Raw genomic sequence first — 19,378 nt, 5'->3', positions numbered from 1 at the left:
AGATCACAGTCTCTGTGACTCTTCTGATCAATGCAGAGAGATATTAATTTCAAATGCATATTTTGTGCTTGGAAGTAACTTTGACCTAACTAATTTTTCCCTTTCATTGAAAATATATCTCAGCCTTCAGTCAGTTTGTAGCCAGGACCATATGAAGTATCACCCAAGGTATCACCCAAAACTGCCTGGAATCTGTCTGCCCACCTGAAGACCATGAAAATGTTAAATTGGATAAAAACTCCCTGTTCAACACTATTAGATAAGTTAAATATCTATATTTTTTGTCTGGAAGTAGGCAAGATAAATGGCTCTTATACAGGGAAACAGTGAGTTGTATTGTAGCTACTGCAGAGAATTTCACATATGCTCTGCCGTGTTGTGCTGGCACGGCTGCGATGCAGCATGAAGAAGGGGCACATTGCTCACAGTGTTAGCACATATGATTAAAGATACAGCAAGACAAGAAGCAGTCTCTTGGAAGAGTTTTAAAAACCACTTATTTAGAAAAACCAATGCTTCCAAATCGCTGAACAAAATAAACAGCCCATGGGGAACACTTGATCTTATAATCTGAACTACCAGCCACTTTGCTGCCATAGCCCAGAACATTCAGATGTTCTGGACACCTTCCAAAATTTTTGTCTCCATCAATCTCTAGATGGTGGTTTAAAGTGATTGTTTGTTGTTTTTTTTTTTCTTCACTTCTTTCTTTTTTTTTTCCTTCTTGTTTTAAAATACTTTTAAATTTGCTTTCATTGTTTTTTTCTTATGAATCTCTAAGAGCCATAAAACATATAATGCATGAAAATAATAATTTCCTGAACTAATTTCTTGTCACTTATTTAATGGCAGCATGAGCTATATGTTTATCCCATTAATAACAATACTCTGATTGTTTTCTTCAGAGTAGACGCATGCAGTATCAGATGAAAGCAAAGTGTCACAACTGTTTTCTATGACTCCTGAAGCATCACCACCTTTTGGTAATGAAATCACCAAAACCTTTCTTCTGATTTTGTTCATCTGTCTGTTTTTTTGATTTTAATGGGGACTCTGCTTTTTTGATGTACCTGGTTACAGTAGGCTTTTGCAGTCATGCTTTAACCTCACGAGCCACTGCATTAATTTTTGCAAAGTGCCACAACAAAGAGCAGCAATGTTCTTTGAGGTGTGCATTACACCAGATTCCTAGAAGGGTGAGCTTTTTAATAAACTCTGCCTCGCCTCATGTATCACTTTCCTCAACAGTCTATAAACCAAGCTTACCTGAGCAAATCTCTCTCACACATACTTATGACCTGTCTAAGCTAAGGGACCACACTGACATACATCAAGCAAAGGTGAAAAGCCATTGCACATATAGGTAATTTTAATCCATTCCATTTTTAAATACCACAATAAATTTAATTTTCACAATAAATTAAATAGCCATATTCAGTTTACAAAATAGAATTACTTAGTGTGAAACCAGTATTTACAAACATTGTACACTATGTACACCATGTTTAGCTTTGCTGACGCACAAGTATAGAAGAAAAAATTATTTGACCTTTTCTTGACACATGATTGACATGCTACAAGTGACACTATGGTCCATACAATAAAACAATAGTGCAAACTCACCACAGGAACTCTAAAACAATGTAGTTTGTATGAGATAAGATATTCATTTAAAATAATAAGAAAATAGTACTATTCACTCTCATTGTAAAAATTCAGCTCTCTGTTTTAAGTGTCAGTATTCCTTTAGCAATACACATACCAAATATAGCCTCAAGATTATGCTTTCTCACAGCTTTACAGACTTTTAACAAGAATTTTTATGGCATAAAATAATGTTCTGCTTAGATCAATAAGTATGTCACATAAACACTTCACTAAGCGAGAGGAACACTGACCCTTTTAACAGTGTCTGACTTTGTTTCCCTAAATACTTCCTTTCCCTTTATTATTATATCTTAAAAGATGCAACTATATTGACAGTAAATTTATGTTAGTTACTACTCTGTAGAAAAAATCGATCCCACCGTATATTTGGTCACACACTGCATTATGTACACGTATGCATGAAAAAAGTTACTTTGCTAGTCGTATCTATGAAAAGTGCATATTTCAGCAGAGGCATCCTATTGCATGCCTCAGGTGCAACAGAAAATGTTGTATGAAGTTTAGTTTAGGGCCAGTTAAATGTCCTCCCCGTGATCTGGTAAAATTTTTGATTAAAAGGATGGAAGAACTTGCGCAATTTGGTAATGACAGAGGTGTCCACCTCTGGATGGATGCGTCCCTTGCTACCCGCCAGGCACTTGTTAAAGACAATGTTAAATCGCAAGCAGTAAAACCCTCTGGTGGCATTGAAGTATAAATTGTACTGACTTATCCTTGGAGGAAGATTTAGGAACTTCTCAACCAGCTGGAGTTCTGGCAGTGGTTCTGTGATGAGCCGGTCTCCGTCCACAATATGAAACTGCTCGATTGGGAAGTATTTTAACCACCTCTCCAGATGTTTTGTGTAGATGCTGGTTCTCACTGCCTTGTACTTAGTGTTCACTTCACAGGTATTAGGATCAATCGCCAGCTTCTCAAATTTGTAGTAAGTTTTGTTCTTTCTTTCCTTGCCTTCCAGCACCTGAGTGTAATCAGAAATAGCTCTTGTGGTAGGTTCCCTGACAATGATCAATAATTTGATAGATGAGTTCATTTTGTAAATCCTTTCAGGTACTTCCTCGGTGATAAAATACGCGGGGCTTTTCTCAATTGTTATTTGATGAGGGTAAGAAAAAGGCATTTTTTTCCGGTACCACTCAATTCCCTTGGCATAGTTTTCATCATTGTCAAAGAAGTGAATCTCTTGAGAAGCTTTGACCACTGCGGGGTGAAGGTTCAGCATCTCCAGTAGTGCTCGGGTGCCTCCTTTCCGCACCCCAATGATAATGGCCTTGGGAAGCTGCTGAACCAGATTGTGCAGTCGGATTTGTTCCTTGCTGGCATTGCCCTTCCGAAATTCATGGAGCAGACCTCGCTTGAACTGCAGGGCTCGCAAGGGGATTTCGTCCTGGCCGCGGGGTCCAAAACGACCATCAATGGGGCAGAGGGGCTGCAGTCTGCAAGCAAAATAAGAGGTACTTGTAAAAAGAGGATTTCTCTCAAGACAAGTTTTATGTACAAAGGAATCATGCTCTTGGGATCATATTCAAATGTAATGTGATGTGCCCATCTTTCAACTCTTATTTTATTATGCCAATGCTTAAATAATTTGCAAATTTTTTTTATTATTCAATCAGGGTTTTTTTTTTTTGCTCTGATTTAGCTGGGAAATTCATAACTTGACCAATCTGCCCTTTGCCAGCATAGGAACTATGATTACTGTTCTTGGGTCTTCTTGAACCTTGCCTAAACTTCACATTCCTCAATATTTTGTGATGGTTTGGCAGTTTTTAAGGCATTCTAAGATGAATTATATTTGGACATTTTGATCTGAAAATCCAGTTGATTTAAGTAATCTCTTTCCCACATTTTTCTCATTCTAGCCTGAAGTCTTTCCATTGTGTTGATCCAGCAATGGCTTTTTTAATGGAGAGGAGGAAAAGGGATGAAAACCAGATTTCTAAGCATCACCTTTCAGTATTTTTCTTCCTCTTTAAAATATGCCCAGTGTTTGTCTGCCAGTCAGAACCAGAAAGTTCAAGGTTCTGATCCAGACAAGATTAGCAAGGTACAAAAAGAATGGCAAGAAGAGTTTTTAAAAATGCATTTATTACATTGTTACATCAATGATTTTCTTATAATCACTCTTGTATTCTTCCGCTGAAGGGACTCTTCCCACTTATTTTGTGTTTTATTATTTCTTCTTTTGCAAGTGCATTTTTGTATTATTCTTTTATATTCAGCTACAATTATTTCCCCTCTTTTTCACTTTCTCATTCTTTGTTCTTGTATCTGATACCACTGGATCCAAGAAGTGGTTCAGTAAGAAAAATGTTAAAACTTTACACAACCTTGAAAAAACTCTCATGTCCACCCTCTAATCAGCACTTTGGACATTTTACAGGCCAATGTTTCACTGAAGATTAGCTTGGTGTGTACAGAGAGCTTCCAAGGCACTACAAAAAAATATTTTTACTAATTTTTTTGAGATATGCTCTCTGAATTTAAGGATATGTAAGAACAAAGGTTGCCTAGGCAATTTTAGTGTGAGCTTGCTGTGCACATATATTATGATACAGTTCTTAAATTACATAGCCACATGCTATTATTTTTCACAGGACCCCTGCCTTAGCCAGTGTACCAGATGGGCAATGCTCATTAATAGCTGTTTAGGTATTCAGTATTTATTCTAGTTTCTCAGCATGTGGTCCCTCACTCATTTACTATATATTATTCAAACCCTGCTTTCAGGACATAATTATTTATTTCTTTGCGGGTTTTCCATCCATCACTGCTTGTTGGGGTCTCTAATTTGACACTGATTCTAGGACAATGGATGGTTGGGACAAAGTAAGTCTGATCTCCCTGGCTGACCTGTTAGCTGCTTCCTTGATTATCCAGATGCTGAGAGATATAGCCTGTCCAGACAGAGCCAGGGAAACAATCCATATGACATTGCTGGGTTCACATGAGCTCTAGCTAAGTCCTGCAGACTAATTAGAAAGTGTGATGAAAAGTGAGTTCCTGTTATCTCTTTTCTCAAGTGTCTAGCTTCTTCTATCGCTTTGCTCTCTGCCATCTACTGAAAAAGCCTGACTTGGTGGCAAAGACCAAGTTTTTTGTTGAATTGTTGAAATGTTGATGCAAACCAGCCCATATTGAGAAAAAAAAAAAGAAGAAATATCTTAGCAATGCTACAGTTTGGTCAGACTGTGGTGTGGCTGGTGGGAGCCTTAATGCATCAGCAAAGTGGCAGTTAAAAACATAAGAAACAGAAACTGCAATTGTTGTCTCTGTTCTCTTCCCTCTCCTTCTGCATATTTGTTATTTGTTTTCAAGCAAAGAGGATTCCACAACAGCAGTTCCAGACCCATCTCAACTAATTTTATCTTTTGCTCAAAAAGACAGCTAGCACTGCCTTCAGTGTAACACAACAGCTTGTCAAACAGGGTGGTTTCCTTTGAAAATAAATAAATACTCAAGATATCCTCTAGCCTAAGGGAAAAGATTCAATGTTGTTAGAAGTCCTTCCTCAGCCTTTGTATTTCAGGCTCTTTTACTCTTTCCCCCTGATTCTACTCTCTCTAAACAATGAAAAAGTAACACTTAAAAGATCTTGCTGGTGGAAAGTAAAGGGCAGATCCTCATAGTTTAATCCAAGATGTAACTATTAACTCTTATATTGCAACATGCTGATATTCTTAATTGTCTGAGTAACTTTCCCATTAAATAACAGTTCTCTGCTAAGAAAGAGTATATGACACTTATTATATCACTGAGTTGCTCTCCCAAAACAGGTAATTTCTCAAGCTGCTACAGTAAAACTCTACAATAATTCTTCTTTAGAGAACCCACCATAAACCAATTAATCTCCAGGACCTGTATTTCTGAAAAGTTTCAAAACAGCTGGAGTAGGTCTGGGCAATCTTAATGAGCTGTCTCACCTGATCCAGAATACTTGCTAATTTTCTTCCAATGGAGGTGTCACAGCAGCAAAAGATTATAAGCCTGGTTCCAGCAGGAGTATTTTGTAGCATGGAAATCAGATGTGGAGGCCCCTGGCACTGCCAGTCAGGGAGTCAGGTAACTCAAAGACTAATCCAGACATGCTCAAAATTGCCACAGAATCTATTTGAGCTTTTACATGCGAAGCAGACCTGTGCTCTCAGGAGCTGAAGAAAGGTGGCCTGCCCTGGAGGGAAGTGCTCATCTTATCAGATTTTATGACTCAATGAATCATATAAACTAGTGGTAATTTTCCTTTGGGCCTGAGGAAACTCAAGACACTGCCATTGGAAAGCCTCATCTGAGGCTATTAAACATGAGCCACCCCCAGCTCACTTGTTCAAATTAGATCAGCATAAATTAAGCATAAATGAATCTGGATTTCTTCCTGAACAATTAGTTATTCCAAAGTCTGTTGAAGCCACTTAGCATTCTTTAACTGAGAGATTCAACAATGATCAGGCAGAAGAATATTTCCAGTTAATTCATCTGTGCCTTGTCCTTTCTAGTACTTCTTTCTCTTAACAAGTCCATACACAGGACTTCTTTTTAGCAGTGTGGCATGCTTCACTCTGGGTAAAGCAAGAGAACAAAACTGAATTTTACTGCCATTGGCAACACTATGTATGAAACCAGCGGAATTCATTGCCGCAGGAGGTCAGCGAGTCAAATACTGTGGCGAGATAATTTTATAGCCATCAGTAAATTCTGTAGATGTGCAAGCATAGATAATAGGAGAAGGTTAATTAGACTTCATGCCTCTGAGCATAAAATATACTTTTGCAGGGACCAGTAAGGATTTCTGCCTCCATTTACAGAATCACATTAGTCTCAGTGAAATTTCTACTTCTGAAGTATCAGAGATGGTTTGACCATCAGGGTAAAGAAGTTCCAGGGCTTAATTTGCAATGCACTTGATCCTAGCTGAGTACATGGTCTCCTTCTTCTGGAGTGGATTTGAGGAGTGGAAGAAGGCACCCAGTGACTGCCAATGGAGCCCACTGTTACCTAGCAGTGGACCATAGGTAGCAGTTTTCACTTTCCAAGCACCACATATTCACACAGCATTGTGTGACTGTTTTGAAACCACCTAATATGTTGCATCATTAAAAAGAAGGACAAGAATACAGCATTAACACTTGTAAACTGTCTACCTGATTCTGGAAATCATGTAGGTTTTTTACATTCATGTTTCTAAATCAGCTTTATTTCTTTTCATTGTTGTTTTTGTTGTTGTTGTTGTTGTTTTTAATATGTTGTGACTTTGTGTAGCACCTACCACAGCAGTCCCAGGCCATTTCAAAGCTGACAGGAACAGCAGTGTCAGTGCAGGTAGCACTACTGTTGCACTGTCAAAAACCAGTCAAAAGTCAGCCTGGTCAGAAGTGCCAAGCACTCTTTGATTTTCTCTACTGCGCTTTCTACTGCTCTCCAGGAAATCATTTGCAGAGAAAACCCACTTATTTAGCACATTCAGCTACAGAAAATACCAGCTAATTAACATAGTTAAAATTCTCAAACCCTGAAGCAATCTTTCAAATGAAATAGTATTCAAAATTTGACGAGCTGCTCTGCAGGCTCATACTTAATTTTAACTACCACTGCAGCACATTAATTGCTTGCTCACAAATTTAGAAAAGGAGATGTATAAATACATCATAACTGTTTTGCTGAAACTAGAGGTCAACACACAGATGTACACAGGCAAAATGAGCTACTGTAATGACATTTTTACTGGATGCTAGTTTATTTCTTCTCTGAAAACAAGTGTCAGTGTGTTCAGAATACAAATGGACAAACAGAAAAACTTTGACAGGGATGACTGTGACTATTTTCCTACTCTCTTCTCCAAAGGGTAGGAATAAATAGTGAAAACCACATTAAAATAGCCAGTCTTTCTGTCTTCCTGTACAAGTAGACTCTAAGAAAAAAAAAAAGCAAACCAAAAAACAGAGCATGAAAGCAATTAAACCCTTGAAGCAGAAACTCAGACAATCTTAGCCCATTCTACACAAGAGAGCAGCTACTTAATGACTTACCTATCCAAACTCCCAACTCTGGCAACTAGATATAGGAGACTTCCAATAGCAAGGCTGCCTAGCACAAAGAGCTTCTGTCTCAGCAACGCCTGCTGTTTGAATAGCATGGCCCTCCATCAATCTTCAGGACTTCTTCAGTCTGCAGAGACAAGAACACATAAAATACTCATCAGAAAGCATAGTATGTGCAGGGTAGTGTTTAATCAGGTGCTGCAGCTGATTAGGCCACGCTTGAAAATCTTGGCAAAACTGCAAAATAAGTAGTTAAACAACTTACTTTTGGTTTTGTTTTTGGGGTTTTTTTTGCTACTGTTTTTCAGTCCCACATGGCAATGTATCTGGAGTAGGATGGTAATTCTGGAAGTGATAGCTCAGCTGCATCCACCATTACTAGGACTGTTGGATAGCCACAATGAAGGTCTTTACTGTAGAAGCTCATACTATAATAAGACATCTTGTTAGGTACATATGTTTAGATTTTAAACCTTTTGGAATCAGACAGAATTAGATTTCAACAGAGATTTAAATGCCTTGATGTGAAGTAAAGCTGCAGTAACCAGGAGTTAGGCTTGCAGATCCTGTGTACAGTTTATGGAAGCATGTTTACTCTGTCTCTATGATTATTAGAGTGTATGCTGGAGAGAAATCAAAAAAAGATGTCTTGATCCATGCCAGCAAGTCAACTGTGACAGAACTGGGAAGCAGGTAGCTGGAGTGGGCACAATAATGTTTTTTCAGCATTAGTGTATTCTATCAGCTGTGTCTGTGCTGGGCATCAGTCTGGTCTGTTCTGTGGAGAGCCATTTAAGCTCCTCACCTGCATGACACCAGCCTTGACTGTCCCCTCAAGACCTGCTGGGACACAAACTGTCACCTTGGAATCAAGCATGCCTACATCTCCAGTTTTTAGCAATAGCAAAGCATATATTTTAATTTCTTTTTCTGATGTACTCAAATACTATAGTTATCGAGGCGGTGAGGAGTAAAAAGACATGACCTTATGCCAAGAGGATTTAACCAGGAGGTTCCCAGCCAGGGTAGAAAGAAGTGCTGAGTAAAACTATCTTCAGTTTGACTCTTCCTCAAACATTACATTTATGTTCTGGGCTGGATTATGTGTGTGATCTGCGAAGATCTCTTTATGGGACTCAGACCTGGATTCCTAATACATTCTTACATGAACTGAGGAGAAAGATCAGCTCCTCCTTTCAGAGAACAGTCAAAGATGACATGATTCTTCATTCTGTACCAGTTCTGAGCTTTCTTGTAGCCATGCAGGAGAATTAAGTTTCAATCCTCTCACTGTTTCACAAGGGGTAAAGCCATACCATCTACCTACCTACCTAAAAAAAATGCCTTCATCACGAAATGGTGCAAAAATCATAAATATAAATTTTAATCACTGAAATATTGATCAAAAGTCTCATTCCCTTTATCAGGAAATATTTACTGTATTATGTATTAGTTTGAACAAAAACTTTTTTCCCAAATTTTGTCTGGACTTATTATGAGCAATTTTTGATGTCAAGTTTCTTAGGTTTTACTACAGCGAAGTTTCTTTTGCAGCACATTTTCTTCTTTTCCAGCCTTGGGATTTACATAAAGCAAGAGTGGGATACATTATTATAAGCATGAAACTATATACAGAGGCAGAATTTTCAGTGAGATTGCAAGGTTTGACTGGCCATTCCTAAACACAGCCTGAAAACATTTCTTTCCATTTCTGGAAACATCTTTTTCCATTTCTGTTCATGATGTTAAATTTTTGGCCCAGAAATCTCTCTTTAGAATCCAGGATATAGTCAGGGAGATAATACAAGCTGGAAACCCTTCCCAGCAGGCAGCACTCATGTAGCCTGCCTGCCCCAGTGCTGGCTGGTTTAAAGGTGCAGATGCAGATCATTCCAAACTGGTTTTCTTCAAGTGTGGTTGAAAAGCCATTCTGAAGCACATTTATTTTACTGTTATAGAGAAAGCTTTCTAATTACAACCCACCATCTCTTGATAAAAGAGCCATGCAACGCTGAAATTCTGATCTGACTTGGTCTCTAAAGCACTTCTGCTGCAATAACAACTCCTTTTACACTCAGGTCACAGATCAGGATAACCTATCATGCAGGATAACTAATCATACAGAATATATTGGAATATATTGTTTTTTATGGAGGTAAAAGCAACTCTATCATAAGAATTCTTAGATAAGATCTTTAGTGCAACGAGATTAATATAAAACACAGAGTAAAAGGAGTTTGCAATGTAAATAGAGAGAAAGAAGAAGTGTTACCATCCTTTAAGAAATACATGAGAAGCAGAGGTACAGAGAGATTAAGTGATTTTTCTCAAGAAAACCTGTAGCACCAGTGAGATTAAGTCTGAAATAATTCCTTTCTGGTGCTTTAACTACATGGTAAACTTTTGCCTTTTTGTAATATACTTTTTTTTTCCATAAAAATCATGCATAAATTAGGAATCCTGTACATTGAGCAATGCAGAAAATATGTAGCCAAAGTTGAACTATTAAGAAAAATGCACAAATGCTGAACCTCTGTGTTGATATGTTACTGCTAATTACTCTTTTAACTATTTAGCTTAAAAAGATGAAAGAGAAGGACATGAAGAAGGGGATAAATTTTCATAGGTACCAAGTTTTAAGTATTTCAGTGTTGCTCCCTCCAAATGAAGGTTTCACTTCAGTGCTACAGCAATGAACTTTGTCTCTCAGAAAACATATACATATACATTAAACTAAAGTTGTTTCCATATGTTCTCCTTTGTACAGGCTCTTGGAGCCCACCTCAGTCCTGCCTGCAATCCTTAGTGAGGCTGTGGAGGTCATCAGGCCACAACAAAATCAAATTAATGACAAGCTGTTTCCTGAAATATGTTCTACAAGGCCTCATGACTTCAATATTAGTGTTTGAAATTAGAGTCAATACAAAAAACAACCAACCAACCAAACCACAAAACAAACACAAACAAAGCAAATCAAACAAATCCACCAACCAAAAAAAGCCCAAACCAGTTCCAGTTTTATATTTGCACGTGCCTAAGTACAGAAAACTTTCCCACAGAATGACAAGTATTAAGCACACACTAGAAACGTAAAGATGGCATTATTTATTTGTTTGTTTCATTTTTGTTTTCATTTTTAGCATGTAATTTAAAGGCCATGGAAGGAGCTTTATTCCAGGGAGATAATTTCAATAAAACTTTCCCTAGATGTTAATTTTTTCTCGAAAAAAACATAGAAAAATTATATCTTGACTCCAGAAAAGGCTACACCTTGCAATGGATGTACTGAGACAGCTCTGTGTGCCAGAGGAGAGGATTGAAAAAACATTTCTATTTAAGACACCGAGTTAATACAACCAGAATGTGATTAAGGTGAAGCTCCCTAAGGCGAAAATGTTGCTGGAGACTAACACAGCAACAATTAAATGAAATGGAAAGAAGAAATGAAAAGAAAGAAATTAAAATTCTGGGAAGTATTATCAGGTGTACAAAGTTTTCTGTTAGGAATGCATACTTTTAAACTTTACAAGAAGCTGGAAGACAAGATAAAATATAATCCAAAGTGACAAGACTTTTAGCAGTTATTTGAGGCAAATAAGGGTGTTTTTAAAAAATTTTGTTCTCTTTTAGGGACAAGAGCTGAACTGTCACAAAAGTTGCTGACCAGTGGGAGGGGGGTTGGGAGAAAGCTGCAGGCAGAACTTTCCCAGTAGCTGGATGCTGAATGTGGAGCCTCCCACCCAAAGAGATGACAAGACACTGTTGCACAGCTCCTGTGGGCTTACATTAGAAATATCTGTCTTGGACAATTTAGTTAAATATGCATACAAGAGAGTTCATTCCTGGCTATCTGAGAGAGTCACAATGCACAAAGAGCAACACAAATTACTGAATGCATGATTTATAAAAATGTGTGAAACATCACGTAGATTTAAAAATGTAGTTTGTAAATCCTGTGTAAATGAAAATAAAATGTGGTTTGTGATTTCAGATGTACATCTGATCTGAAGTGTTAGACTATCATGATACAGTTCAATAAAGAAACATTAGAAAGTAGCCTTACCAGTGTGTTGATGTGAATGCCTCATTTAACCCCTTTCCCTACATTCCCATTTTGCTGGGGAGAGGACCAAGGTTATTGAGTGAATTGCCAAGAGAAGACAGTACAGTTATACAGAACTCTGATGATAATAATAACTGAAAAATAGATGGACTGTTCATGACAAGATTAAGGGATCATGTATAAAGGTAGATAGTGGGTATGCAGGACAAATAGTGTAAATTTTTTGTGAGCTGTTGTAAAAGTTAGTTTTTGGTTCAAGTTAGGGGAAAGTCAAATGAGTAGGAGAAAACTGGAGAAGAAGCATACTAGTAATGATGGCATTACTGATAAAAATCTGAATTGTGCAGAAGCACAGAAAAGAGAATATGCTGCCATCACCACTTCCAAATAAACAGACAATGAAACAAGAAATTGCCAGGAACTTGTTTGCAAATGATCAAAGGGAAATTTTTGGACACATAGAGCAGACATGAGAAGATGTTATAGATAAATGAATAGCATGTGGTTGATTATGGATGGAAGTATAAGAAACAACAACAACAACATCCTTTCTTTTTGCAAACAGGCTGAAGAGATACAGCCCTGATAGAGTTAAGTGATTAATCAAAATGAAGTACAAGCCAAAGGCAAATATGCACAAAGGAGGCTGGAAAAATAATAAATAGGATGTAGTTTTTATTAGTATTTATTGTTTGGTGTGGTTTTTTTTTATTATTATTTTTCACACCAGCAGGGGTCAGCTGTTGACCAACAAATATTTGTTGCCATACACTGCAGAAAGATCTTTTGAATTTGTAGGAGATTTAAATACAGTGACAGGAAACAAGTCAGGGAACTTATCACTGGGAACGTTTGCATTATGTCTCTTGAATGTTAACTACAGTTTCTTCCATTTCTCACTGTCGCTAAAATTCATACAAATCAAGCACCTGGAGTTTTTCTGGGGTGTGAAATCATATGGTGATTGGGAAAGGAGGGAATTTGTGCCTCAAACTGTGTGCACTCTCACCAGCTCATGATCTTAGTCATGGTCTGCCTGGAAGAGCCAGTCGTGTTACTGCTCCTGCTTCTCCTCCAGGTCCTCCCCACTCCCTGTTCTCTGTCTCACTGCTGAGGAAGGTCTGGGCTAGAAGCAAGGAAAAGACACAGTGCTGCTGTGCTTTTTCCCCTGTAGCCTATGCTTCGGTGGCTTCCTTAATTGCAACAGAACTATTGCAACACGTGAACAGTATTAAAGAACTAGAATGATCATGATAAAACAGAACATGATTTTTCATTAGAGAGAGGATTTTTCATTCCTAATAGCATGGAATAGTCTAAGAAGAGACAAAATGCTTCAATTTTTTGACACAGTAAAATGAAACGGATAATGGGAACTGAAAGAATTGAAAATACCATATATTTTAGGGAATGATAAAGTGCTGACCCTGCAGAAAAGGAACTTGGATTTTTTTTTAATATTTTCCTTAATGGTTCATATTTTAATATGAAAAAGAAATTTAATTCTCATGAGTAATTAGAGTTTTCAATTTTCTCTCTATAGCATAAGACTGAAATGGGATGAAGTAAGATTAATGCACACTTGCTTGACTCAGGTTTCAAATAAAGAAAAGAAGGAAGTATAACATGGAAGAAGTTCACAGATTCATATAAGTGTCCCTGTGTAGACCTGTCCTTTTCTTCTCATGACTCATATTGACTGAAAGAGTGGAGAAGAAAATGTCAGCAAAGCTGACGGAAAACAATAAATAATGCAGATAAACTCCAACATAAACATTTCCTATCCTGTTATGCCACAGCTGTGACAATAACCTAAAATACTCTTTTTTTTTTTTTTTGGCCAGCTACTGTAGATTTTGAGATTTAGGACTGTCTTTAAGCTCCCTTTGAAGCCAGTTCTTTGTGTAAAGAAGTGGTGAAAGCCTTTCTCCAGAAAAGCTCCTAGACTCTGAGACCACCCAAAAAATCAGCATCTGTATATGGATACTAGATAAGAAAACATATGTTCATTTATGTTCATTTCTCAGAAGTCAGCACACTATCAGTGCTGAAAGAGCATTTGTATCTCATAATCCCCCATCGGGGCTGGCTTGGATAGCCAGATATCTGTGTTCTCTTGAGTCTATGGAGTGGTAATGACTATTTATTTAGTCCACTGCCCACAGGACATTTAACTCCAGACACATTGGAGACTCATCTACCCACAACTGTGCTATCTCCAGGAAGCTGTGTGTCAAGTGACAACAGTACAGAAGGCCATAACCGGCTCTGACCGGTTCCCTTTTTTTTTTTTCCTTTTGCATCTCACTGAAAGACATTGAGCAATATGGTGTTGGGAAGAGAGAAACAACTCCAAAAGCTTGCTATTGACTTTGTGATGGCCTGTGCCAAACAGATCTGCTGCCAGATTGTCAGAGCAGCTAGGAATCTCAGGCGCTTTGATGCCCTTGAGGTCTCAGGCACATCTGCTCAGGAAAGCTGCCTTATTGCACCCGAGCCGCCGAGGCGGGCGGCCGCGTTCTGCTCAACGATGGCTGGCTTGCCACGATCCACACTTAGCTACAGTGCTCCAGGAACATTTCCAAGCACATAGATCTTAATAGGACTTCATTAGTCCAAAATACAGATGCCTGTCTCCTTGCCAGCATCCTGAGTATATTACCTAATACTGCTCTTCATAGAGTGTGAGATTAATCTGATAGGGTTGGCCCTTTTCTTCGGATTAATGGCACTTCCCCACGTATTTCCCTCTTCTTCTTCTGAAGTGATCACCTTCATGAAATGATCACCTTCCTGACATGATCACCTTCCTTGTCTGCTCCGTTTCTCAGGAATGGTGGAGCTGATGACACTAAGGTAGAATACCTGTGGAAATGCAGTTATGGTTGTACAGAGATTACAACACATAACAATTTCACAGTTTTATTAAAAGAAAATACCAGCCTTGTTTCTTCAAGATGGCGCTAAATCAACTGCAACCAAAAGTAACAATAATACAGGAAAAAAGAAGTTGAGGAAAAAATTCACTGACATGGAAGAGGGAAGCAATGATTGCAAAAGTTATAGGAGAAATCATAAAGAGAGGCCAATACTAGTGTAATGTTAGGAATAAGCAGTTTGCTTTTCAGCTCTGGGAAAGTCTTAGAGAAGAAGATTATGAGTCTTCTGAGAAAAAGGTAAGCAAGTAGTTATCCAGAGCTTTCTTATTTAGTCCTTCCTTTAGGGTACAGTCCTCATCATGAACAGTTTCACTGCATTGAACAGGATAAGGCAGGGAGTTATTGCTTAATATGATTTAGTGTGAAATAAAATTACCTTTTGTCACATACCAGTAATTTTGACATGTTCTTTTTCACTAAGAATCATGTCCACAGACTTGCTCATTTTTTTTCCTTGGAAAAATTACCCTTTCCTAAATAATATCACATCTGAAATAAGAGATATCAAAGGTTGTTTGAATGTTTCCTAATTAACTGACTCTGACAGATAATTTAAATTAAATTTCTCTTAGATATAGGGCAAAATATATGTGGCCTTCTGCAGCTTTTTGCAGCTCTGTTTTCTGGTGACTTACTTTCAGAAAAGCAGCAAAACTGAATTAAATTCGGAACATTAATAGGAGTCAAAAGCATTGATGGGAAACTAACAGAAAAACCTAACTGAGCTGCAAATATATTTTGACAGTACACTGCATTTACAGTAAATCCATCTCAGTAGATTTTTGCTCCAGGCTTTTACTCCCAGTGAGAAAAAATATCATTGCATGAGAGTAGCTCCTAAGCCTCTGTGCAGCTCATATCTTTATATTGTACAATTACTCATCTCTTTTCTCCTATCCAAACTCATATTCTGAACTATCCCATTGCTGATGAATAGACATCACGCTGTCTAATATGGAGCACCTACACTTGTTCTGATCAGTAGCATCTCTGTCATTTGCTCAGACCCTTAAATGAAACATGATCAGCTCAGACTGCTCTCTGTAATCTCATATGCAGACTAAATTTCATAACTTGTTTGTCATAATTGTCCCAAAGATTCAGTCCATTACCCACCTATATAAGTCTAAGTTTTTCCTGTGTGCTCCCTTCACCATTTTATCCCAACTACTGCAGTGGTCTTTTCTCTGCCCTTGAACAATGTAACTGTGCTTCGCTCATATCCATTCTGAACAGAGCTGCTAAGGGCATTCTTCCATTCCAGCTCTCTCAATACACCACTTCTGTCCAGGCACACTTTTACCACCTTCCCATTTTCTCTGTCATACCTTTCTGTCTATTTCTGTGTCTGGATATCCCATGGGGCTTCTTCTGGAAGAACAGGGACAAACAGAATTTAAAAACTTGACCCTGAAGATCATTATTTTTCAGAATGCAAAGTCTCAGTGCTTCCCCTGTAAGCCCTGACCACAACACTTCAATCTGAAGTGCTGACAATTTTAATGTGGAAATCTAAGTGAAAACATTAATGACAGTTTAGACAAGAACTTGTTAGTGTGCCTCAGTGAGAGAGGCAGAACTATTAACAGCTTTTTCTGAAAATGAAAGAGCTGGATTTTATGCTGTGCACATGTTCTAAGGGACAACCTGTGATAGATCACAGATCATTTGGGTGAAAAAGAAAGGGAAAACAAGAAGAAACAGCTTTTACAGTGCTATGATGTTACAGACCTGCCCAGTGCTGGAGAGCTCCCCATAAATGAGCTCTCTGCTCACTAGGCAGTCCTCTTGTTCTGGCATGGCCTGTTTTTCCTCCCCTTGGGCAGCCTGAACTGTAGTTTTGGTCTCCGTTCACTCTCTTACACATACTCAGACTGGCAAATATGCCAGTCTGCTTCATGGTTTTAAATTCTAAAAAAAGAACATAAAAAGTCAACCAAAACATCTTTGCACATACTTTACTGACAGGTTTCGGGCTCAAGCAAATGCCAGCAGAGAGGTATGTGCTTCTGATCTTTGCTGGCCCTCACACCAGGAAAATTATTGAAGGGCTGCTCCTCTGCTGGCATGAGATGCCTCCTCTCTCTGTCTCTTTCCGAGCAACTTCTTAGAGATTACTTTTCAGCATACTATTCATGATCCTTATACTGATTTCATGTTAATGCAGCTTGATTGTCTTGATGAACTTAATTCAACTTGGGCTTCATGGAACAGAGAGGACGCAGTCCTTTCTTTGTGGGTGCTTGTGGCTTAGCATCACTTTTCTAGAAATGCATTTTTTAAAATTGATTTTGATTTTTTCCCTAACCCATCGTAACCACATGGACTGTTCATATTTTTGGATATAGACATATTTTGTCTGCATGGTAAAATATGCTAGAAATGCTGCCACTAGAAGAGGCTGTCACTTGATTGCCAAATAGTTACTGGTGAATCAGTGAAAGAGACAGAAGGCATGGATCTATCTCGATGGAAAACTCATGTAGTTTATCCAGGAACTTGAAATAACTGGCCTATGCAGTTCACATTTGTAATGGTAATTAGTCAAGGTATCTCTGGTTTGGCTTTGTTCCTGATGCTCCTTTACAGAACCTACAACCTGATACCTTTTGGGATCAAGGGAAGGCTAAGGCCTCAACCCTGACTATTAAGTCCAAATATGGAAAACTGTAAAATTACAGTACAAATTGTAACAACTGTAAAATTACAGTACAGTATTTCACAATTAAAAAATGTCTTGGTTGGGTGAGAATTGACTCAAAATATCTCAGCACATTTTTTACTTGGCTGTGAAACATACAAGACACTACCTCATGCTCTAAAGGACCTTATATTTAAAGGAACAGGACCTTATATGTAAAGAAAGGACCTTGTACATAAAGAAACTGCCATATAAGTATACAATAAAGTTAAACTAGTTCTGTTTGTCCATGAAAGCATAGTTCCTAAAGGGTCCTGATTACAAATTTTACAGCTATCATAGTGAGTGACATTTTATGGTTGATTTCAACAGATGGAAGAGTTGATCTAATAATGAAGAAAACAATACTCACAAATAATTTATTTGTCATTTGGTGGAGAAAAAGAAGAGTGAATAATTTATATGGTCAATATTATTCAATCATCAATAGAACTAGTAGAATAATTTATAAATTTACTTATGAATAATTCATTCATCAATTGATGGCAGGAGGAAATTAATGAAGTAAACAACATTCACATAACAACAGGCTCTCAGAGGCAGACAGGGCAGGCAGGGAGGTGTCACTGTCATACCTTCTGAAGAATCTCTTTGCCCAGGATTTCTCTTGGGAAGCTCAGAAGCCTCAGAGAAAAAGGAAAGCAATATTATCTCATTTGCTTCTCCTGTGTTTTGCTGCTTTGGAATGTGGTTGGAGATTGTTTATCCAATATGTGAATTGTTTTTACTCACTGACCAATCACAGTCAGGCAGTGTCGGGACTCTGGAAGGAGTCACGAGTTTTCATTAGTATCTTGTTAAGCCTGCTGTAGGTATCCTTTCTCTATTCTTTAGTACAGTTTTAGTGTAGCTTTCTTTTGTGTACTATAATTTAGTATCATAGAAGAATAAACTAGCCTTCTAAGAACATGGAGTCAGATTCATCTTTCCTGCCACAGGGGACCCCAGAAAATACCACAGGGAGGAGCTGGGAGAATGGATCCCTTTTGTTGGGCTCAGAGCACAGGGGATAATCAGAGGGCAGCTTCCCCTCAGTCACTTCTGCAGCTTGCTGGTAGCAGTGACCTTCTTTCTCATTTACCCACCCCCAGAACAACAGATCTGCAGAGGTGCCCTGAGAGCGCTGCGTTTCTTTGCCTGTTTGGTGATGGTGGGAAGCCGCGTGGAAATTCCTGCTCTGGTGTTCCACCGCATCTGCTGTGACGGCTCAGGGCAGACACTGCTTGCTCTGACATATGGCAGCAGAGGCTGGGGGCCACTCAGCCTCCCAGCAACTTGGAACTTGTCATGCAGCTGAGAAATGTGCTGGGCTCTGCTTGTTTACTTGGAGTAGGAGGCAAAGGGTTTCCCTCAGGAAGCCACAGGATGCTATCTTCTGGTTTTGGTTAAAAAATTAAAACTCCAAGGAATCTTATAGAAAGCAATATTTTTTGTGTAACTTAATTGTTCTGTGTATAAAATCTGTTACAAATTGCTGACATGCCGAGTTGAAAACAACCCTTTTCAACTGGATATGCCTGCCATATCTCTTCAGAATGTGACTTCACATTGCTGCGACCATCAAAATCTTTTCAAGGCAAATCTTATCTGAATGTAACTTTTAGATTTCTTTAACTTAGAAACATCTTTCCAATATGGCTGTAGGTGGGGGAGGTTTTATTCTGTATAATTCATCCAGAAACATCCCACTGCTTTCTGATAGCATTCACTAGTTTGCTCTGAGTTTGCTCTGCTGCCATTGAATGAATCCCTAAGAAATCCAGTCTGAACATTAACCAACAGCCACAACAGAATAATTTTAAAACAAATCACCTGGAAATGGATTTTTGTGTTATAATTTCACATTGCAATAGCTGTCATAAAAATATAAATATAAAGTAGACATAAGGATGTGAGTAGAAGGCTTTTTTACTGTTCTCAATGTACTAAGTTTAATGGCAAATATATGTGCAGTTTGGGATGAGAACAGATG

At 38.2% G+C, this 19,378-nt stretch overlaps 1 protein-coding gene across 1 annotated transcript in view; it reads right to left on the bottom strand.

Moving 5' to 3' along the window:
- Positions 1–1,336: 1,336 nt before the first annotated feature.
- Positions 1,337–19,378, bottom strand: part of HS3ST5 (heparan sulfate-glucosamine 3-sulfotransferase 5) — a 93,839-nt gene continuing 75,797 nt past the window's right edge. Inside the window, exons 2-3 of the mRNA XM_059468295.1 lie at positions 7,692–7,830; positions 1,337–3,104 (exon numbers count right to left, since the gene is read on the bottom strand). Coding sequence (XP_059324278.1) covers positions 2,174–3,104; positions 7,692–7,798 — 1,038 coding nt within the window. The 5' untranslated portion in view covers positions 7,799–7,830 and the 3' untranslated portion in view covers positions 1,337–2,173. The remainder of the gene's footprint in view (positions 3,105–7,691; positions 7,831–19,378) is intronic.

This window comes from Ammospiza nelsoni, chromosome 3, assembly GCF_027579445.1.
Source record: "Ammospiza nelsoni isolate bAmmNel1 chromosome 3, bAmmNel1.pri, whole genome shotgun sequence".
NCBI classification, from domain to species: Eukaryota; Metazoa; Chordata; class Aves; order Passeriformes; family Passerellidae; genus Ammospiza; species Ammospiza nelsoni.
The sequence above is the reverse complement of the archived record's forward strand: the minus strand, read 5'-3'. Positions and strand labels throughout refer to the sequence as shown.